The sequence below is a fragment of the Lepeophtheirus salmonis genome, chromosome Z (genome assembly GCF_016086655.4).
Source record: "Lepeophtheirus salmonis chromosome Z, UVic_Lsal_1.4, whole genome shotgun sequence".
Classification (NCBI taxonomy): Eukaryota; Metazoa; Arthropoda; class Copepoda; order Siphonostomatoida; family Caligidae; genus Lepeophtheirus; species Lepeophtheirus salmonis.
The window spans coordinates 22,699,386-22,723,470 of NC_092584.1; the positions used below are offsets into that span (position 1 = coordinate 22,699,386).

General features: G+C 30.4%; 2 protein-coding genes and 2 long non-coding RNA genes across 7 annotated transcripts; 1 reads left to right on the top strand and 3 right to left on the bottom strand.

Moving 5' to 3' along the window:
• Window positions 1-8,546: 8,546 nt before the first annotated feature.
• LOC121130222 (uncharacterized) lies at window positions 8,547-9,898 on the bottom strand. Its single transcript, XR_005868634.1, has 2 exons — window positions 8,795-9,898; window positions 8,547-8,736 (listed from the first exon to the last, which is right to left on the bottom strand). It is a non-coding gene; the product is annotated as an uncharacterized lncRNA (long non-coding RNA).
• A 6-nt stretch (window positions 9,899-9,904) lies between these two features.
• Window positions 9,905-11,308, bottom strand: LOC121130217 (uncharacterized). Of its 4 annotated transcripts, XR_011783793.1 has the most exons (5): window positions 10,948-11,308; window positions 10,668-10,871; window positions 10,192-10,609; window positions 9,992-10,111; window positions 9,905-9,938 (listed from the first exon to the last, which is right to left on the bottom strand). It is a non-coding gene; the product is annotated as an uncharacterized lncRNA (long non-coding RNA). The 4 variants fall into 4 exon arrangements; XR_011783792.1 differs by having other exon boundaries at window positions 9,992-10,609; XR_011783791.1 differs by having other exon boundaries at window positions 9,911-10,111.
• A 4,008-nt stretch (window positions 11,309-15,316) lies between these two features.
• On the bottom strand, window positions 15,317-17,217 carry LOC121130212 (uncharacterized). Its single transcript, XM_040725974.2, has one exon. The coding sequence runs from the start codon at window positions 16,577-16,579 to the stop codon at window positions 15,467-15,469; it is 1,113 nt and encodes a 370-aa protein (XP_040581908.1). The 5' UTR covers window positions 16,580-17,217; the 3' UTR covers window positions 15,317-15,466.
• A 4,995-nt stretch (window positions 17,218-22,212) lies between these two features.
• Window positions 22,213-23,471, top strand: LOC139904752 (uncharacterized). The gene is given in 2 exon segments (XM_071893741.1): window positions 22,213-22,658; window positions 22,661-23,471. Coding segments are annotated over 2 exon segments (1,134 nt in total). The 5' UTR covers window positions 22,213-22,256; the 3' UTR covers window positions 23,393-23,471.
• The last annotated feature ends 614 nt before the right edge of the window (window positions 23,472-24,085 follow it).

Consider the following 24,085-nt stretch of genomic DNA (forward strand, 5'->3'; position numbering starts at 1 on the left):
CTCGATAAAACTAGTAATTTATTTATTTAGATTTTTTTCTGCCGAAATTTTATGAACTAAAAATAAATTAAAAATTATTCTAAACAAATAAAATAGTCCATACACTCACTCAGAAATTGTAACGCAACTTCTGGAATATTAGGGGGGGGTGAAATATAATGCAGACTAAAGCATTAAACCAAGTAGCGCATCGAGCACCGTTAGCCTGAGGAAATAGTATTTTTTCGAAAGATGTCGCTTTTCCTATGAAGTCATACATAAGACGATAACACGTCCATTTATTATATATTCATATGGATATTCTAGTCTTTATAAAGTCATATTGAGTTAATTATTTTACTTTTTAATAATAAATTAATTATGTCAGATGATATGAATAATGTATCGGAGTCTTCGGATAATGCTTTAGTCTGTAAGCTCTGCAATCTGTCCTTCAAGGGAGCAAATGATAAAACTCATTTTGAAAGGAACGAAAATAATGCTCCTGATAAACCATCAATCAGATTGTAATCTTAGAGTCTCAGTTACTTTAAATCAGGGGTGGGAAACCTTTTGGAGAGATGGGGACAAACAGCTGTATTGTATCATGGCAGAGGGTCAAATAACTATCGCTGCAGAGTCATGATGGAAAACCATGTTATTGAATATATAATTGATTTTCTGAGTGTTTAGACACGGTGTTTTTTTCTTTTGCTTATTTTGTGATATTTTTTCTATATCACGCGAAATATTTTCGATGATACGAGCAAAACATCATTTTGGTGGTCGTCACGCAATCTTGTTCTCAAATTACTGTGAGTGTATCTCATTTATGTGCCTTCAAAACAAGACATTATCAGTTATGGGTTATTCAATATATTTTTAAGTTGGTAATATATATTTATTGTAGAAGTTACAAATGGATTCGAAAGTAAATTTCGATCTCAAAGATTAATTAGATTGCAAGTCAATTAATTCCAACTGATATTCGACTGGCGCTTATTCCACAGCTGATTCGTAAGGAGTACCAAATAATTGAAATATAGTTTCATATTTCCGGAAGTCAGCAAATTGAGAGGGAAGCTCTTTTCTCAAATCATTAATAGAGCTTATGATGTCTGTTATTATATGACTCTTGTGATTTTGAAGACTTGGGAAATGAGAGTAGTTTCCTTTTTGGAGCTGCAATTCCCAAATTTGAAGTTTCCTCTCCAAACATTCAAATACAATCTTTTTCTTTCCTTGAAGTTCAAGATTCAAAGTCTTCATGAGGGTCGTGATGTCTACTAAAAATGCTAATTTGCCAACCCACTGTGGATCTTGAAAGGGAGAAATATTTTGTTACTTGCTCGCTAAAAACATAGATCTTCCCTCAATGCATATACTTGTTCTAGCATTTTCTCACGGGAAGGAGATCGAAGATTTGTAAAATTCATTACTTTTACGACTCGATCCATAAGGTCTTTCAAATTCAGTGATTTTGCACACAATAACTTAACATAATTTCGGAGCAATGCAACAAAGCTTTTTTTTCCTCTAACCATTGTTGGTGCTCCATCTCTGATTACTCCAGAAAGCTTTGTTCATTTCAGTAATCCATTTAAGTATGTTTGAACAATATCCGCAATATATATGTCTTTCATAGAAATCAATTGAAGAAATTCTTCCACAATATCAAATCTTGTTCTTACACCTCTCACAAAAACTGCAAGCTGACAAGTATCCTTCAAATCTCTTGATTCATCGATTGCAATGGAAAATACTCCAGATTATTCAAAATACCCCCTAAGACACTTCTGACAATTGCTGCTAGATCTTCAATTCTCCTTGTTACTGTTCTTGCCAATAAACTGACAACAGAAAATAATTCCTTTTGTTCTGGACAAACTACACTTGCTACCTAATTACACATCAATATACCTAAAGGCATAATTTTTACTAAAGATATTCACAAATTTGACAGTAACATCTTTGAATATTACAATTGTATACCTACTGAAATGAAATCAGGAGAGCTGAGGCACTGTTTCAGCATCGCCATTGCAGGGTGAGTTGTATACAGTTCAAAATATCATTTATATTATTTAAGTCTCGATTCCTTCGTATCTCCTTAGATAAGTAAATTTTGACCTCCGTTTTTCCTTGAACTGATCAAATCGCTTCTATTGTCTGCCAATATATCTTCTGGATCTTAGCTTTAGGTACCAGGGTTTCCCTGTGGATTTCATAAGTCGTTGTACATGAAGATCCTCTTATAGGCTACTTATAAAGAATTTTTCAATGGAAAATTGACCTTAAATGTGCTCTTATACCAGGAACTTACGATACCTGTGACCGTATAATATTTTAATATGAGTTTAAATTACGAATAGATATATTAAATATTCATGAACGAGATATCTACCTTAATAAAAACTAAAAGAACACACCATTAATAGCAAACTACTTAAGAAATACATTTAAAATTGCCCATTGTCGATATATTGTTTTAATTATTTTATATTATCATTGAAGACTAATTAGTTTTACATCTAGTGGGCGGATTCTTCATGAGAAGATCCTCTCTGATGGCGATACATATGTGAAGTGAGTATCTTCCCATAAATTAATCTAAAAATAAAAAGCAAAAAAAAAGAAGGAACACAAATTCAAGCATAATTTATAAACTTTATTGCTTTTTAATAACGGTCTCCTTTGACAGCACTACAGCGTGTCTTCAGGGGAGCAGATGAACTTTTTGACAATATCAAGAGTTATTTTTGAGAATAACTCTGCTAGTCAACTTATTCATGAGGTTAAATCGGAAGTTGGGATAGCTCAATACTGGTCTGCAATGGGAATGATCATTTATAGACGGAAAAGAGGGCAAATGGGCCCTCTTTTCTACTCTGATTCCAAGAAGGAGTTACAAGTACCTGTAACTCCTCAACAAATCCCCAAAGTTACTCTCAGTCTTTTATATGCAAACAAGAATGTTCAATCAGGTTTTGAATATAATTGAATCTTTTTAGGAAAAGGAAGATCAATACTCAGGAATTAAACAGGGATGACAACTGCTAAGGAATATAAAATTCATTTTTCAGATTAACAATTTAAAAAAACCAAAAACAAGTCAGCTAGAAAATGAATAAAATTGGCATCACAGTATATAATAGACGGGTTCAATAAACAATTAAGAGACAAGGAATTACTTAATGTATACCGAGTAGTCAATTCAAATCAAAACCCTTTGAACTTTCAACTTCAACAAAATGAATACTATAAATAGATTTGTGCCTCTACTGATATTTTAAATAATAGGTACAAAATTCAATTTTGATAACTGGAACGTCCACAAGATTATATTTTAGGAGGGCTTGGTTTTTGGAATTTTTTTGAGAAAAAAATCCCAAAATTTAATTTTTTGGTAAAAAATTTAAAATATTAATTTTTTTTGAAAATATACAATTTGATGATTAAATTTTTGTCAAAAATTCCCAACTATTCACAAAAAATAAAAATTTTGGAAAACATTTTCAAAAACCCATAGCCATTTTCAAAAATTAAATATTTTAGAAAAAAAATCAAAAATCCACAGTTATTCACGAAAAAATTAATTTTTTAGAAATAATTTCAAAAAAAATAACAATAAATAAAAAAATTGGAAGAAAATGTATAATGTAAAATTTTATTGGAAAAAAAATTCAAAAATTAAATTTCTATTATAAAAATTTTTGCAAAAAAAAAATCAAATATTATACCCATTTAAAGAAAAGAACATTTTTTGGAAAATAAATTTTCCAAAAAATGGGGGAGTAATAAATGAGAATGGGAATCGCAAATTAAACATTATTTACCCAATGCCCACCATGATTCCAGAAACAACACGCACTTCTCAAATTCCGATTATTCGTCCCATCACCATTAGTTTGTAGGAACAATTTCACTGGGAAAACAAAATTATCACAGTCTGATGAGAAGGGAGGCCACATTGATGATCTTCACTCCACTTTTGAATTTGTTCGCCCTTGTGGCTGGAGCCAGAGTCATACTCGAAAACATAATTGCCTTTGGAGTAATTGATCTTCAACAAGAGAAATATGACAGTCTCCATAACCTCCAGGGACTTTGTCACACAAAAAGTGAAACCTGTTTTCTGTACTTTTACCGTTTAGCCCCCCGACAGGCTTTCTCTCAATTCTCTTGTTGTCGTGCTTTAGCCTTTAGATCTTCCTAAGTAAACCTTTAGAGCAGGAGACAAAGCAAAAAATCTCATTATAACTCTGTCAAAAAGCGCGGACAGACTATTTCTTTGGACTCCATTTCAGTTGTACTAGGTTTGATGAACAATTTTATTTCAGCATAATTATTTGTTTATATTGCTCTACCGGTTGAAATTTTGTGGAAAAAGTAGGTAAAGCATTTAGTAAGTCAATGCAACCTACTCAAAGTTTTATTCAGGATTAGCCCAGACACGGTACGGTGTATTTGAGGCAGAAGATAAGAATATTGACCGACAATGTTTATCAAGTTCTCATAATAGTTAGTCTTAAAAATACTTGATAGACATCTACAGAATATAATTTGGGCCAAAATCTAAATAGGCTAAATCGTGATTAATTTGAAAATCCCTAAGGGACAACATTGCAGATGTAATTAACGGGATTTAGTGATCAAAATACAAAGGCGACGGGGTTTTTTAACTCGAAAATAAACTCATCCTTTGAGTTGAGTCGAACAATCATTGGCTCAACTCGAGTGGATTGAAAATAGGGGGGAAATTTCAAAAATCTAGAGCTTTTCACAGAAATCTTTTTGAAAAAAACAATCCCTTAATTTGGAGGGGGCAACAGACCCACCACCAGACCAGACCCTCCGTAAAGAAAAATAAATATTCCATCATTTTAATATGGTTAATTTATTCTTTGATTTTGTCAAAATGAAGAATAATTGTAAAATATTTACATGTTTATTGAACTATAATATTCAATCATTATTTCTTGTTTATACACAAAAATAATATTGTTCCAATTAATTTCAAAAAATAATGTATTTTTCTCATTTTCTTTAACTCAATCAAGTGTTTATAGAGTTTTAATTGAAATTTACTTTTGCAAAATGAAGGAAATAGTTGGGAAAACATTACACTTCAAAATAGATTAACTTGGAGTGTTTGTCAACTGTGTATCTTTAATATAATTCGTTAATATTCGGGATAACGTTTTACCTATATTCATAAACTACGTAAAAAAAGCATGCTCACTAATGGAGGGTTAAAAAAATGTGGTGCATTATAATAAAATCATCTTTGAACAAAAAATGAAATTTTTTATTTCCTTTCATTTAACATATGACCCAATATTTCATTAACATATTTGTGTCAATTGTAGGCTTATTATTAGTGATGGGATGATTAATTGGTATCGGGAATCGTTTTTTTTTTCCTAAAATCGGATTGACATTGGAAAAATAATGTTTAATTATTAATTATATTGTTTACTTAATGGGGATTTTAGAAATTATTTGAGAATCAAACATAATTGTTATAATCGTTATTATTTCATCCAAATACACTTTGTATGATTATAACGCAATGGAAAGATAAACTCTCAAGATGTTAGCAAACGGAATGATAGATGAGATATTCCACATGGGGTTTACTTCGATCTTGCATGAATCTTCCTGTGCTCAATCTTTAGCCTCCACATGTTTTAAACAAAATATTATGCATCTAACAAGAACAAATAAATATAATAATTATATTTTATTTTTTAACATTAAATAACATTCAATTTTACAAGATCATTATGAAGTAAGTTTCATTCAAATAACTAATATTATTCTTCAATTAATCTTTCAATACTAATGGAATTAATTCATAAAGTCAATATATTTGGATTCAGAGCCAAGATCACAAAATATTATTTCAAACTATAAATTAAGAATAATTGATTATAAGATATGCGTATTTTTAATCAAATTGTTTATTTTAGGGACTGAGAATTCAAATTTAATTTCTTGAGTATGATTCAAATAGTTTCTTGATGTTGAATTTATAATACATAGAGATCCCGGCTCTAAATCCTCAGGTATTTTAGAATTTGCAACTCCAAATCATGAATAAATAAACATATTCTCTGTGTTCCAAACCGACTCCGTGTGTATATAACTCATCAGCCCTATCTATTACTTCATAGGAAATCCATCCAGTCCGACTAATGCTTTCAATTTGTTCCATTTTGGCACCAAATATAAGAATCTTGTTCATCTCAATGAATTAATTACATTATTAATGCAACATTAATGAAGAATATCATATTATTTGAATAAAACTTACTATAATTACAAATCCATTCAACCTCGTGCGTAAATACATAAGAGTTAACTAACATCCGGTTTAATTAAATGTATTTACTTAAAATTGAATTATTTTGATCCTTGTAAACTCAAGAATCGGGGATACGATCAATACATACAGTCGGTATGAATTTTTCAATCCATTTCTGTTCGTTAACTAACGTAATCATCATTATGAATTAATTACATTATTATTTGAATAAAAATTACTATGTAATCTTGTACAAACTCGATTTGAAGTTGAAATTAATTTGATAAGTTTAAATTATTAGTGTAATTGTTTTGTTTTTTTTAAATTTTACTTTAGAAAACTCTTTAACATATATCTACTTAGATTAATGAGTTGAAATCATTACGTCAATCCATCATTTCTTGCTGAAAAACAATTTTTTAGGATTTCAAATACTATCCCAAAACGAAATAGTTACTTAAAATATCACGTGATGTTTAGAAAAAATAATGACTACAACAAATATTATAAACTTATAATTGCTCAAATGTCATATGAGTTTACCAAGTAGAATTTATCATCGAAAATGTTATGCCTCAAAGTCAGTATTTTGTAACTTTCCATTACAAATATTCAGTTGATATTACTTGAGAATATTTGGGATGATTCTATTTGACTATTGTAATGTTGAAGCACATATATTAAAAATTAGATATAATTAACCTTTTTATTTTGGATATGGATGACTCTATATCACCGTATTTAAGGAGTTGGCCGAATAGATATTTATTGTAACATCATGTATATACTCGTTCAATATAATCGATCCCTAAATTCATCGTATAAATAACCTATTAAAACTCAATGTTTCCCCAATTTTGTGTCATGGGATTAAGGAAATTAGATTAGGAATTATTAGAAATATTTATTGTATCTCATATGTCACGCCTATGGCAAAACAATCAGGTCAAGTATCTATTTTAGTTGAAAAATGTTTTCATTTTACTGATATTTTAGAATATCGACCTCGCGGAAAAGTAATAATAATTATGAGGAATTTGACAGCCTAAAAACTATAACATCTTGATGATATTTTAGGTTTATTATGAACTTAACTTTTTATTGTCCTTTGTATTTAAAAGAAATAACTTTACCAATCCTGACACCTGGAGATTGGTGAATAAACAAATTCTAAAATTGGATCTGCTTTAACAAACACATCAATATGAAAAACGATTAACATTGTTTTTAATTTTATTATAAGCTTAATAAGCCTTAACATGATGAAATCTCTTTCGAAACTGAACCTGACAATTGTCCTTGGTAAAAATTAAAGATTTAGATTTAATAGGTTTTTTTTTGTTTGTTTAGACCTGTATTTAGCGTCTTTGGGTGTCGTTGGACAAACTTCAATTTGAAAATAAGATGACTCATCATTTCAACTTTTTAATATCCTTCTAAAAATCAACAGAGATCCTTATATTTCTGGATATTAAAAAAAAAAACTCGATATCTTAGAATCCTTTGCATCCTCTGGTGTTATGAAAAATCAAAAAGGAGAGGAGAATCGTTGGATCTTTATCAATAAACGGTACTTATGACAGAAACATGCAGGTCTGAGAGCTGGAACAAAGTTGCGAAAGCCTCCCATTGAATGGAGAAGAATGAAAATAAAAGTAAATTTGGCATGCCAAATACTTTTGAGAAGTGTGGCAGATGCTTTGGACATGCTCTCAAAGGATCTTCAACACAAAAACTTTTCAAACTGTACGGCTACAGTGGAGTTCATTAGAATATTTGACGCCTTATTGGACATTTTTAACTCTCGGAATATATTAGGAAGCTCTACTAAAGCCACATTAAGAAGATCCAATTATTATTATTGGCGCCCTTTCTTGGAATCAAGCTACGACTATATCAAAGAATTAAAAACTTGCAGTGGTTAAAAAGTTGTTAATACAAAGCGAAAATTAGAATATGTTGGGGTTTTGATTGCAATTCAGAGTTTTATACACTTATATAATTATCTTATACAAACAAATTACTAAAATATATTCCAACAAACAAATTCAGTCAAAATCACTTGGAACTGTTCTTCTGTGCATTCGCTCTGCCAACGGGCATAATAATAATCCTTTGGTCAGAAAAGTTTCCTCCGCTTATAAAAGATTGATTATTCAATATGAGATTAAAGCAGGAACGAAAGAAAATTGCTTAAGTCAAGAAAACACAATCTTTTTATCTTCCCTTGAAACAAATGAAGATGCCAGATAAATATGGATATCAACCATATGGAATTTATTCGTAAAGATGCCTTAATTGATGAAGGTACCTTGCAGATCGACGATTACTACAGCAAAGAGTCTAATCCTAATTCTTGCATAGCAATTTCGAACTGAATTTCAGTATTCCTTCCCTTAATATAAGTTTTTACAAAGATGTCGATGCCTTTTTCCAAATAAGAGCCATTGCTGAAAAAATTAGGAGCATTACTTTAAATTAATACATAAAATTAACATCAATATTTACCAAGCAAATTTCAAAGCAGATTTACAAAATTTCAGTTACTCAGTCAAAAAATGTAATGATGGTTTTAAAGTGCTATCGATATTTTTCACTATACCGTTGAGTAAGTTAATGGAATTCTCAATGACAATGCCTGTATTTGACATAACTGTTTCAGAACAGGGTGATTGATTTTGTCTTGGAGATGAAACTGACTCGTTGATGTAATGATAGTCAACTGAGAAAAGTGTCTCAGGGGCACAGGACTTCCATTAACATGTACTTCAAAGGTCATCAGTGATTTGACCAAGAGACTGAATTTCAAATGAGGAGAAGGAGCAATTGTAATGGCATAGAACAAGACGGATCCTTCTTTTCATTAAATCAATATATCAAAAGGTAAGGGCATTCCATGGTTATGAATTTTGAGCTCTGAAATTGATTCGATTCGCTCTGCTTCAAAAAAATCAGATATATAATTTTCTAGACCATGAGCATCAGCTTCAAATAGGGGCATACAGCTCGTCCTATTTGATCTCTCTTTGGACACATCTCTCGAATAATACAGGAGGGGAAAAAAAATTTATGAAATGGTAGATCGAACAATCGAGTTAAGAATTTAAAAAGAAATACTATGGAGTTACATAAGCAAGCATGACTTCTATCCTTATTTTATGTGTATGCCCCTCAATTGAATAGATGTAGACGGAAAATTAAGTAATTCCCTAGATATACTCCAATACATATTCTAAATTTAAGCTTGGAACATTGGATGGTATCGTATCAGGCTTCAATCTTTTTTTGGAGTCGTGGGAAGAAATAATTTTTCTCCATTCTCCATTTTTCTTGTACATTTATTTAAGTGATACATAATTGATGGTATTTACATTTAAATTCTCCCCATTTCTTACTAATTCTCCTTATCAAGACTTTGAAGAATTACATCTTGCTTTTCTCACAATACATATAATTACTGAAAGCTCATTGCTATGATAAACGTTATTAAAGCTTGTGAACATGATAGTCTCTTATTATAAGTATCCATCACGTTTCTATATCAAATGATGAAACTGATCCTAATGTAAATTGAAGCTTCAGACACAGTAATTTCTTTTAAGGAAAATTTCTTGAAAGAAACGGAAACCTTTGTTGTTTAAAAATTTGGATCCTGCAAGAATTGAAAAAAAAAAAATGATCAAAATGATCTAAATCATGATATACTTTTAGACATTGACAAAAAATTTAAAAATCCTGGACCATCAGTGTTGCCTTTTGAATTTTTCAAAAGGTTTAAAAATTTACTTTCTCCAATCCTCGACAAGTGGATCTTTAACTTTAGTCCTGAAGAAGAAAAAGTCAAAATATGACATTAAAAATTACAGACCCATTTCCCTCCTGAGTACCATTTATGGAATACTCACCAGAATATTGAGTCAAAGACTTCCCAAAATTATTCCGTACATTATATCAACAGATCAAAAAGGATTTATGGCGTCCCGCCTGCTAGTGAACATAGCGCACTCTATACAAGATGGTATTGACTTATGTGCATCATCCAAGTACGCTACAATTTTTGTCGACTTCGAAAAGGCATTCGATATTGTCTCACACAAGTTCATTGTCATACAGCTATACAGGTACGGACTGCAAGATGGGTTTGTTAACATAGTCTCGACTATTCATAGAAACTCATTATCGAGCATTGATATTTCCGGATCTCACTCAAAGTTTTGCATTCTGCATTGAGTTCGGCAAGGAGATTTGCTTTCGCCATCTATCTTTCTAATCGCAATGAAAGGATTAAACGAGATTATCAACTCCAAATCCAGTCTTGAAGGTCTGAAAATAAATATAAAGTCACTCAAGTGTTTATTATACGTGGATGATGTTTCCTTACTTCTAACAGGAATACAAGAAAAAATGGCATATCCCATCTCCTGCACCATCAGTCATTCAGGATTTCAAAAAAATCCAGGACTCTCCATCAACATCTTATCCAAATGTGACGACTATCTTAAGACATGGGATGGTCTTAGCGAATTAGATTTTGTCAAGTCTTTCACTCTTCTAAGAATTGAAGTTTCTAGCTGCAGTGCCGATGCTGAGAGAAGAAATGAGGTGAAAATTTTATCCACTATAAAGAGGGGTGTCCGATTTTTCAATAATACTCCACTCACCAGATATGAAAAAATGAAGGCTATAAATCAGTATACTCGAAAAAACGTTCCATCTGTTGAGATATGTCCTTTTTTCAAAGATGATATGTGAGAGCATATATAAATTAAAGAAAGATTTAGTATGGGTGCATGCAATAGCATACATTTCAAGGTCGAGCATTCCTGCCCGAACAACTCGCTGGGATCTTAGTTCTACGCACATACAAGGTATGTGGGGGGCGCTGAATCTCTCGTGGTTAAAGCGACTCAGGAGTTCTAGTGATTTTTGGACAATTCAAATTTTTAAAATCTCACAACGGATTGGTGATCAATTTGATGAACGGATCTGTATGGGTCAATCTGAAATGTTTGGAGTGGTGAATGTCAGACGGTAGCCCTGTGTTGAATAACTTCTTTATATTCTTTTATATCTTTATATTTATAACAAAAAAGTCACGGGAAGATCCGAAAGAAATACATTGTTACTTTTGACAGACATCGTTTCATCTATTGAACGAATGTGAAAAAATTACCACAATCCTTAAGATGGTGGAGGAAGAGATCTGGAGGAACTTTGAGGCGAGAAAGAGTCCCTCGAGAGGAAAATTGAGTAGATCATTTCCAAAGTGCAATACATAATATACGCAGTGAAGCACAGGAACCAAGATCTCCCAGGTATCCTGTATATGTTTGCCCGAACGTCATACTTTTTCTTTCTATCTCGAGATTGGAGTAAAAGACAGAGGAAAGTTGAAATTCAGTTCTATCAACCTTTTAATAATACAGAAATAACTTCGGTATGTTAATCGAAGGAACACGAAGCGAAGAATAATAAAGATAATTAAAACTTCAAAGGGTCACGAAATTACCCTTGTTTTGTCATCTACGACTCTTTCAAAGAAAAATGTCTTTTTAAATACCTCTAATACATTCTAAATTCACTTTTTTAAATATGTGTTTTAAAAAATATAAATTTTCGTCAACTTTCGGACATCTCCAGTGAACTACAGGCAGAATTCGGTAAACTTTAGACTTTTATCAAGTGCCTCTAAGTATCCTTCGCACAATGACATATAAAACCAGAGCCCTATAAGTTCTTTTAAGGCTCTGATATAAACAAAATGTAAAAGATACGTAATGACATCCTCTATAAAAAACATTCAAGCGAAAGTGTGATGCCGTACTCATACTGCCTATAAGGAAGTGCGTTTGATTGCCATATTTTTTTTAATATTAATTTAAAATTGTTATTACCAAATGTATTTTATATATCTATGTCAAATAAAATAATAAATTTATAATTTGAATTAGACTTTGGATTTAATGAAAGGTTGTGTTGGAATATAAATAGAAAAATAAAGGTTTATAGATGGCGTTAGTATAGGCTATGGCATCTATCTATATAAACATAAAATTCAATATAGCTAATGACGTCATTTTTGAGGATATATGAGAAGAGAAATTCAATTTTCGCCTTAGAAAAAGTGCAATCACACAGTGCTTATGCAACAACTAGAAGTCATTTTTGTGTCAACAAAATTATCAACTCAATATACATCGCAAGAACCTATTGAAAGTGCTTGATTCAGTTGTTTTTGATCTTTGTAATCTTACTAACTAGTAACTATATATTAATTAAGTATCTTGGTTTTGTGTTTCTCGTTTCGCGTTATTAGAACAGTTTTATTAATTATTATAAATTCTAATTGAAATGGGTTCTCGTTCTTTTATAAGTTCAGAAGATTTGAAGACGCATATCCAAGGTGTTCATAAGAAGATAAAAAAATTCCAATGTAGTGACTGCTCTAGTTCGTTTACACAATCTAAAAGCTTGAAAATTCATATTGAAAATGTTCATGAGAAGATTAAAAAATTCAAATGTGATTACTGCTCTAGTTCTTTTACACGTTCTGGACATTTGGAGACGCATATTGAAGGTGTTCATGAGAAGATAAAAAAATACACATGTAGTTACTGCTCAAGTTCTTTTAAACAATCTGGACACTTGAAAACGCATATTGAAGGGGTTCATAAGAAGTTAAAAAAAATTCAAATGTAGTACCTGCTCTAGTTCTTTTACACAATCTGGACACTTAAAGACGCATATTGAGAGTGTTCATGAGAAGATTAAAAAATTCAAATGTAGTTTCTGCTCTAGTTCTTTTACAAACTCTGGAAACATGAAGACACATATTGAGGGTGTTCATAAGAAGATAAAAAAATTCCAATGTATTTACTGCTCTAGTTCCTTTACAACATCTCAAAGCTTGAAGACGCATATTGAAAGTGTTCATGAGAAGATAAAAAAATACCAATGTATCTACTGCTCTAGTTCTTTTACACAGTCTAAAAGCTTGAAAATTCATATTGAAAGTGTTCATGAGAAGATAAAAAAATACAAATGTAGTTACTGCTCCAATTCTTTTACATTCTCCGGAAACTTGAAGAAGCATATTGAAGGTGTTCATGAGAAGATAAAAAAATACCAATGTAGTCATTGCTCTAGTTCTTTTGCACACGCTCAAGGCTTGAAGAGGCATATTGGTGCAGTTCATGAGAAGATAAAAAAATACCAATGTAGTTACTGCTCTAGTTCTTTTTCACAATCTGGAAACTTGACCAGGCATATTGAATTTGTTCATGAGAATATACAAGAACTCCAATGTAGTTTCTGCTCTAGTTCTTTTACAGAATCTGAAGCCTTGAAGACACATATTGAAACCGTCCATGAGAAGATAAAAAAATTCCAATGTGGTTCCTGCTTGAGTACTTTTGATAAATTATTTGAATTACAGATGCATTATAAGACACATCATAAGTAGACTCATTCATTTTATAATAATACTATGTCTGATCGAGGAATCGGATTTCTGGTGCATTCGAATGAAATATTGTTCTTTTAACATTTTATTATAAATTTCCAACCATTTGTGAATTAAATTCATACTTATTAATCTGGTGTTTTTTTTAATTTTCCCATGGAATAGGATATTTAATACTTAATTTAGGATGGTCATTGTAAATATATTTCAGTATCTTATAATCATTTCAATTTATTTATTTAACCTTTAATTTTTTCTTTCATTATGCTAGAATTGAAATTGTGTATTTAAGAAGACTAGGAAATGTGAAAAACGATTTACCATCTTCAGAAGCTTGACACGGTAAATAATTGGAATTATGAAATGAACAAATAGACACGTTTCACTCTTCCAATCCACTCAATGATTTGTCATTCAGTTTGTTCTCAGGGCAAAAGATTACTTTTATCCTTACCAAATTTATAAGAAACTTCCATTGTCAAGGTTTGTTTAGATTGTGAGGTCAAATAAATTTAAGATTGTTTATTGTAATTTATAACGTCTAAGTTGATTCGAAAGTTATTCTATGGTAGGAGGACTCTAATATGGAACTAAAAGAGAGGATTTACAGAATTTAGAAATTGATTTCTTCTAATGTCTGGTTATACCAATAAGTTAAAATTTACGAATTTTGCTCTCTTCACCATCAATAAATGTAGAGGAAGACTAATAATTACAATGAACTATGTTTTTAAGTACTATGTGCGTATTAAAATTGTATGATGATTGAATTAATAGTTTTGAAAACTTCTAATTTCATAGTTAAAAGCTATTATTCTCCCTTGTTTAATGTGCAAGAAAATAGTAAACCCAAATAACTTATTCTATTTTGTCAATTTTTTGAAAAGACTCAAAAATTTTGCGTCGACCCTGTACTAACAAAACGCCTATTTAATATAATATTCAAAGAAAATTTGTCAAGCTACAACTTATTCTACATCTGCTACAACACTGTAAGTAAGTGTGACTGGATAATAGTATGATCAGGGGCGTTCGCAGGATTATATATATATATACTTTTTTTTCGGGGGACTCCAAATATTGAATTTTTTTGAAAAAAAAATTCAAAAAAGCACAGCTATTAACAAAAAATTAAATTTTTTCGAAACAAATTTCAAATATTAAATTTTTTCGTACAAAGCGAAAATTCCTTAATTTGGAGAGGGCTACCGCACACACCCTGCGGACGTCCTTGAATTCCTATATTTATTCGACAGCGACGGAGTAATCATTATTTCATTTTCTCCGCTCCTTTAATTCTATAGTATGATTTTTGGTAAGTAAGGCTTTAAAGAAGAGTTAGTACTTCAGAACCAATCATTGTACTATTAAATATATTTTAAATAATCCCAGACTATTTATTTTAATAAAATGAAGCAAATTGTTAATTTAAGGAATTAATATTTAAAAATTAAGTTTTTTTAGATAAAAACATATTTAGAGTAGTGGTTGACCAATTACTTTAATCATAAACAAAATTCTTCAAACCCTTGGAAGCCCTTCGTATTAAAAATAAATATATTTAATGATTATGATATCAATTTATTTATTTCAAATATAAATTAAAAGCAGAAGGAAAAATAATTACTATAGATTTTCCTACAGAGTCGTATGTATAAATATATTTTACTATCGTGGAAAAGTTCCCTAAACATGTTATATAAACCTATTTTGTCTATCTATGAGTTATGGTATGTCTTATGATGCGTCTGCAAGCTTGCTAATTGTGTAAAAGAACTGAAGCAGGAAATACAATGGAATTTGTTAACTTTCTCATGAACAGTTTCAATATGCCTCTTCAAGCTTCCAGATTGTGTAAAAGAACTAGAGCAGTAACTACATTGGTATTTTTTTATCTTCTCATGAACACCTTCAATATGAGTCTTCAAGCTGGTAGTGGTTGTAAAGGAACTAGAGCAGTAACTACATTTGAATTTTTGAATTTTTTCATGAAGACGTGCAGTATGAGTCTTCAAGTTAGTTGAGTTTGTAAAAGAACTAGGGCAGTAACTACAATGGAATTTTTTTATTTTCCCGTGAACACCTTCAATATGTGTCTTCAAGTTTCCAGAGCGTGTAAAAGAACTAGAGCAATAAGTACATTTGAATTTTTTTATCTTCTCATGAACACCTTCAATATGCATTTTCAAGTGAGCATATTGTAAAAAAGAACTAGAGCAGTAACCACATGGAAATTTTTTTATCTTCTCATGAACACCTTCAATATGGATAGTCAAATTTCCCAACTGTGTAAAAGAACAAGCGCAGTAAATACATTGGAACTTTTTTATCTTCTTATGAACGCCTTCAATATGCCTTTTTAAGTGTCCAGAGCGTGTAAAAGAACTAGAACAGATACTACATTGGTATTGTTTAATCTTCTCATGAACAGCTTCAATATGCCTGCTCAACCCTTGAGAGTGTGTAAAATAACTAGAGCAGTAACTACATTGGTATTTTTTAATCTTCTCATGAACAGTCTCAATATGAATTTTCAAGTTTGATTTTTGTGTAAAAGAACTAGAGCAGTAACTACATTGAAATTTTTTAATCTTCTCATGAACACATTCAGTGTGCCTCTTCAAGTTTGTAGAGTTTGTAAAAGAACTAGAGCAGTAAATACATTTGAATTTTTTAATTTTTTCATGAACAGCTTCAATATGTGTCTTTAAGTTTCCAGAGCGTGTAAAAGAACTAGAGCAGTCAGTACATTGGAATTTTTGAATCTTCTCATGAACACCTTTAATATTCATCTTCAAGTCTTTAAAACATGGAGAAGAAATAGAGCACATTTTAATCTTTTTAATAACACTGTTCTAATGAGTTATAATTACGGACGCCCTAAGAGGAACACTAAACTAGACTACCAAAAAGAGTAAAGTGAACTTATAAACTGGGAGTTTTTGATGAAAACGGTTAGCATTTTAGGCATGTTAAAATAAAGAGACCAAAAGTTAGATGAACATGGACGGTAATCCATACCATAAGATTTTTGTTTTTGGGGTTGTAGGAAAACTTTTTCATTACTGTGTCCTTTCATTAGATCAGTTATAAACCGCTATGACGATGGAGTATGAGAGAAGGTAATAGGCAAAAATTACTCCAATGTCAACCTTCAATTCTACTCTAAGTCCAACAAGGTCTTACACGTATAAATCTGCAACAAATCCTCAGGGTTACTATCCATCTTTTATAAGTACACCCAAACGTTCGATCCGGTTTCGTCTCAGGGATTAAATAATATGATAGAGGTTATTAGGGAACGAAAATTAACTCTTCGGGTTGCCAACTCCAAACAAAACGGGCGATTTACAAAATGTTTACGATTAGCAATTACTAATTAGCATCATTGACTAGGAGTATATCAAGGGGACCATAGATAATATGAATATATATAGTAGTAATTGACTATAGAGTGACGAATTATGGATATTATGATATATATATTAAATAATAATCAATGTTATTCCAATGAGTTTTAATACTATGTGGAGGAGCCCAAGCTCAAATCACGCAACCTGGGGTTGTGAAAACATCCTTTTTGATAATAAATTCGACTTGGTGAACTCATATGAGGCAAAGTTAATAGAATTTATCTTGATATTAACTTTGAACTGTTGTGTCTGGACGAGGTTGCTAGACACAATCTTTATTATAAGAAGAATCCAGGACGACCGAGAGAAATGAGGAGGAACGTGGAGGGATGATACAAAGTATAGATTACGAAGAACACATATAGATATAATATATTATATCTATATTCAAATACCTATTTAATAATACTCTGACACCTATAATAATGACAAGCTTTTTATACTATACGATAAAAGGCAAAAGAGTGTACTTTATATGCATACACACAGTATAATATGTAATGGAAGGAGAGAAATGAAAAGATCAAGCATATTAATATTAAAATACACTACATGGACAACTTTAAGCAAGGTATATAAAACAGATATTTATTACAAGGCTATTATTTTGTCTTAATTGTAAGTGTATCTCAACATCATCTAGTATTTGAAACAGCTTTTCCAATTGGGGAGAATATTTGAAATCCTAAAAATTAGTTCTTGGGCAAAAAATGATAGCTTGACTCATTGTATGGAATTCCAAATCAAAGTAGATTTATATTAATGGGGTTTCTCACGTAAATGATCAAAATGTTATCAAACTAATAATTTAAACTGATTTATTATTGCTCCAAAAATAATTAACAACTCTCATTCGTGTTTGTACAAGATCTTTATGTGGTAAGTTTCATTCAAATAATTAATTAATATGACATTTTATTATTCGATTGATCTTTGGATACTAATGTGATTAATTCATAAAATAGGTGGAGTAGAGTGTATTTGCACAATGAATCAAACGGATTTGGAGTCGCATAATTCAAATGGTTGGATTTAGAGCCAAAATCCCATAATATTTTCGAATCTATAAATTAAAAATAATTGATTCTTAGATGTGTATATTTTTAATGAAATTCTTTATATTTATTCATTATTTTAGGGACTGAGAATTTGAATTTAATTTCGAGAGTATGATTGAATAGTTTCTGGAGGTTGGGTCCATAATATTTAGAGATCCTAGCTCCGAATCTGTAGCTATTTTAAAATTTGTGACTCCAAATCATAGATCAGTATACATATTCTTTGTGTTCTAAAACAACTCTGAGATAAAATACATGTGACTCTTCTGACTCCCAGCTCACTTATCAGCCATATCTACCTAGATATTAAAAATTACATTATTTTGATCTTTTTAAGCTCATGAATTTTGAATATAGAAAATTAATTTAGTCTGACGGATATTTCCAAATATAAGAATCTTGTTCATCCCTATGAATTAATTATATTATGAATGCGATATGTATGGGGAAATATTTCATATTATTTGAATGAAACTTATTCCAGATCCATTCAACTTTGTGCGTAAATACATACGACTTTGCTAATTCCCGGCTCAATTAATTGCAATTACTTAAAACTACCTTATTTTGATCCTTCTAAATTCTTAAATTGGGGTTTTGAGTAATCGATACACTCTGTATGAAGTTTTCTATCCCTAAAACATAAATAATCATTGTTATAAATTAATTACATTATTATTCAATTATTTGATTGAAGCTTACTACATAATCTTGTACAAACCTCATCTGAAGTTGACACTTTATTTTTCTATAAATAAATTCATAACTTTAAATTATTAGTTTAATATTTTTTTTTAGAGTTTAGATTAGAAAGACTTTAAATTATATCTAATTTGATTTTGAGTTGTATACATTAGGCCAATCCATCATTTTTTTGTATTTTCAAATATTATCTTGAAATAGAAGAGTTGCTTAAAAAACACGAAATGTAGAGAAAAAATTACAATTACGACAAATATAATAGCCTTATAATTGTCCAGAGTTCATATGAATTCACCCAGTGGAATTTATTATCAAAAATGATGTGTTTCACCACAATAGGTTGCGTAGTTTGAGCTTGTGCTCTCCATAGAGATAAAAAATATACCTCTATGGTGCTATTGGCTGACTCAAGGAATGCTGAAAAATTCATCGAAAATTTATGAATAACCAAATATGATATATTTGAGCAGTATTTTTTTATTGAGAGCTTTTAAAAGAACGTAAGGTATAATTCTGCATTATCAATGATAAAAAAATGAATAACAAATATTAATCTGAACCTAAATATGGATTGTATTTCATATTCAAATAAAATTTTCTTCGAAAGACACAGAGGATAATAAACATAAAGTTCCAGATATTAACACTGAATACATTGCATGAAATCTCGCTCAATAAATCCTGGGTCTTATGACCATATTCACATTTTTATCTAGAAGGGAGAATGCACTTTCATCACCATTTATTCTTTGGATCACCCCACAATTGAAAATATTATTAGCAGATGAAGAGTTGAACAACTTTTTGATTAAATCTGGGCTCATCAAAATGCTACTTAGGAAGTTGTTGAGGTAGCAAATAGACAAGAGGAGCAAATTCAAAGGGTTAATAAGTCCTCCTCTATTAATCAACTCAATTAAACTGTTTTTCTCAGCTTCTTTTTCAGTGATAGCTGGAATATTACTGAGATCGAAGGAACTCTCTTTAATTAAAAGATTCTTGGAGCTGAAACAATAATTTTTATTAGAGACCGACCTTGCAATGAAGTAATGAGTAGCATTGAGATCAGTATTTTTATTGGTAAACCCAATTTCTTATGTTACAGATGTTAAACGGCAAATCTAAGTCTCCTTCACATTCTAATTTATTGGTGTCTTGGAATATTCAGGACAACTTGGTTATTGGAACTTTGGTATATTTTAAAAAAAGCTCACAAACAAAGTGTTTTTTCTGCTTGAAGAAGTTGTCTAATTGAGATGAAATAGTTTGCCCCTGCCATCATTCGATATGGTCAGATTATCCAAGTCAGAACAAACTCAAATCCCCAGGGATTAATCAATTAAAGTGCTAAGGAAGGAATTTCTTTACATGCATGGCGCACTGAGAAGAAAGTATGATGTGTCAAAGAAAATTTATATGAATCCTTCTTTTTCTCTGTTTTCATGGCTAATTCTTCAGATAAAGATGAAAGACCATTATCATGCTCTAAAAAAGTTTCAGACATATGGTCAATATTGCTATTCGTTCTTGTGCTTCAGCTCAAAAAATTAAGTTTTTCCAAATTAAAAGTTTATTTATGAAATTAAATTAAACCTATTACGGTTATTCTGATATGGCTCTTAAATTTTTAATGTGTGTGTTTGTTTTATTTTTTTCGAGTAAACCTAGTCTTTAAAATCTAATTCGATTCTATATTATATTGGAGTGTAATTTTATCAAAGAAAAGGTGAGGTTTGTGTTATTTTTAAAATATTAATTCATCCATATCTATAGTAATTCATGTGTTATTATGAAGAATTATGTCTTCCTCTAGACATACTAAGCATATGAATGAAGGACTAGATTTGATTATTTATTAAGTATATTTATTTGAAAAATTATATTCTGACCTATTTTTCATTAGAAATATCTTTTAATTAATGTTTTAAATAATTTTAGTACCGTAATCGTGGGATATAGTCACCGTGATAGGATATGGTATCTACCTATTTAAAAATATAATTAAAGGAATAAGTGACGTCATTTTTTAAGGAGATATGAGAAGAAATTCAATTTTCGCCCTACAAAAAGTGCAATTACTTTGATTCAGTGCGTATCCAACAAATAGAAGGAATTTTTGTGTCTACAAATTCTACACTAATAATAATATAGGTTTATTACAAAAAAAAGATGTGTTCTAATCTTTTTTCTAGCAGAGGCCACGTATTAAGTTTCTCAAACAGCTAATCGATAAGATGTTTCGTGACGCATAAGACGCCATAAATATCATAAATTAGGTGACTTTTTCTTAGAGACATTACAAAACCATTTACTCTAATAATGTTCTTGAGTGTTTAAACTATATTAACATTTCAAAAATTCAAGAAAAAGTAGCAATTTACAGCTTATTTAATAACTTAAAATCACCTTTGAATTGGTTTCGACGTTTTTGTCCGAAAATGCCCCTTTAGTTAATAGATAATTTTTTTTAAACCTAAGGAAGCTTTAATATTTTCATTAGTGAAAAAACATAAAAATTGATAGATAGAATCAGTTTTTATGAGATGAAGCATTTTGTAGTCGCTAGTAAATAGAGGATTTGCGAGGTATTTTTGGGCAAAAAATCACCCCTTCCAGTGAACAAAGAAAAAAATTAAAAACAACTAAGGAACCTCAAACCTTTTTCTATTCATTGGTAAAAAAAATTTTAAAGTTGATTCACGGAATCAGTTTTTATGAGATGAAGAAATTTGTAGGCGCTAATAAATTATGAGTTGTAGAAGTTTGTAGGTGCTAATAAATTATGAGAGGAGTATCATTTTTGTGTTATGCTCATTCCTTTTCAGTCACTGAACCTCGTGCAATACAAATCTTGAAAAGTGTAGGTTTCGTGATTGAAAATGTGATAGTCCTAAATGTGGAAATATATCATTTGAGTGTGATGATATTAAACTAACTCCATGAGACATATTTAATACGCCAGTCTTAAGAAACCAGTTATTAGTACTTGCCATTCGAGAAGAAGACGGAATTACTTTTCGACCACGAATCTCCGGATGTCTCAGTGAATGGATTTTAATAATTGAGGTATTTATGGGAAAACAGACTCAATACACAACGTAGGACCCCATTTTTGAAATTCATATTTTGATTTTTTCAGACTTTGTAATATACATATTTAGATCGTAGGAATTTATAAAAAGTGTTTGATTCAGCTTATGTTTCATTTTCTGTAACCTATCTATATCCCTTGTCTCTAAGTTAAACGATATTAGTACAGTTTTATTAATTATTATAAATGCAAAGGTCCTCTAGTTATTTTAGAAGCTCTGAAAACTTGAAAAGATGTTCATAAGATGAAGAGAAAATTCCAATGTGTTTACTGTTCCAGTTCTTTTACACAATCAAGAAGCTTGAAGATTCATATTGAAAGTGCTCATAAGAAGATGAAAAAAATCCAATGTAGTGAGTGCTCTAGTTCTTTTAGAACCTCTGCAAACTTGAAGATGCATATTCAAGCTATTCATGAGAAGATCAGGAAATTCCAATGTAGTTACTGTACTAGTTCTTTTACACGCTCTGGACACTTGGAGACGCACATTGAAAGTGTTCATGAAAAGATAAAAAAATTCCAATGTACTTACTGTTCTAGTTCTTTTACACAGTCTGGACACTTGAAGACGCATATTGAAGGTGTTCATGAGAAGATAAAAAAAAATTCAAATGTAGTACCTGCTCTAGTTCATTCACATTCTCTGGAAACTTGAAGAGGCATATTGAAGGTGTTCATGAGAAGATAAAAAAACACACATGTAATTACTGCAGTAGTTCTTTTACACAATTAGGAAATTTGAATGTCCATATTGAAGGTGTTCATGAAAAGATAAAAAAATACAAATGTACTCACTGCTCTAGTTCTTTTTCATTCTCTGGAAACTTGAAAAAGCACTTTGAAGGTGTTCATGAAAAGATTAAAAAATTCCCATGTAGTGATTGCTCCAGTTCTTTTATACAAGCTGGAGACTTAAAGAGGCATATGGAATGTGTTCATGAGAAGATTAAAAAATTCCCCTGTAGTAGCTGCTCAAGTTCCTTTACACGCTCTGGAGATTTGAAGAAACATATTGAATATGTTCACGAGAAAATTAAAAAATTCAAATGTAGTGACTGCTCTAGTTCTTTTATAGGCGTTGGTGACTTGAAGAGGCATATTGAAGGTGTTCATGAAAAGATAAAACTATTTAAATGTAGTTACTGCTCTAGTTCTTTTTCACAATCTGGAGACTTAAAAAGGCATGTGGAAGGTGTTCATGAAAAGATTAAAAAATACCAATGTAGTACCTGCTCTAGTTCCTTTACACAATCTGGAAACTTGAAGACCCATATTCAAACTGTTCATGAGAAAATTAAAAAATTCCATTGTGGTTCCTGCTTTATTTCTTTTACACGATTAGAAAGCTTGAAGAAACATCATAAGACTCTTCATGGTTAGACATACACAATTGCAACTTTTCAAAGATAATAAAATATATTTACACATACGACTGAATAAAAATTTAAAAAAATTCTAATTTATATTTATTTATTATTTAAAATACATTTACATTTCTTTTGTTCCTTGTATCATGGTGTAGTTTGTTCAAAGTTCAAACTTGACGGTCTCGTTATATTTCTAATTCACTTAAAATATAATTAACATCCTATATTATATTTAAAAATTGAAATAGGACTAAATTTGTCGTTTCAAAAATGCTGTAAATCATTTTACTCTTTCTCTCATGAATTAAAAATAGGGAAATATAAAATTTTCGTATACTTTTTGCAATGTTTTGAGTATAAGAAACATACTCGAAGAAAAAATATATATATAATGTTAAAAATTAACACAGTATTAGATTGTATATAAAAAACTAATGATATATAAAATTTAATTTCGAAATACCTTTATGCCAAGAATTTCATTTCATAAAACACAATATTCTAGTAATAAATAATTTACTCACAATTTCCTCGACATAATTATATAAAGGGGATTGAAACTGAAAGGATTCAAACAATCTTGAAATATGTAAACTCCAGTATTTCTGATGCAAAAATGCATGAATATTTATCCTTAAGCAATTATTCCCGATAAGTATTGCAGGTCATCCTTTTTTGTATATATTTTTTTGATAATATTATCTAA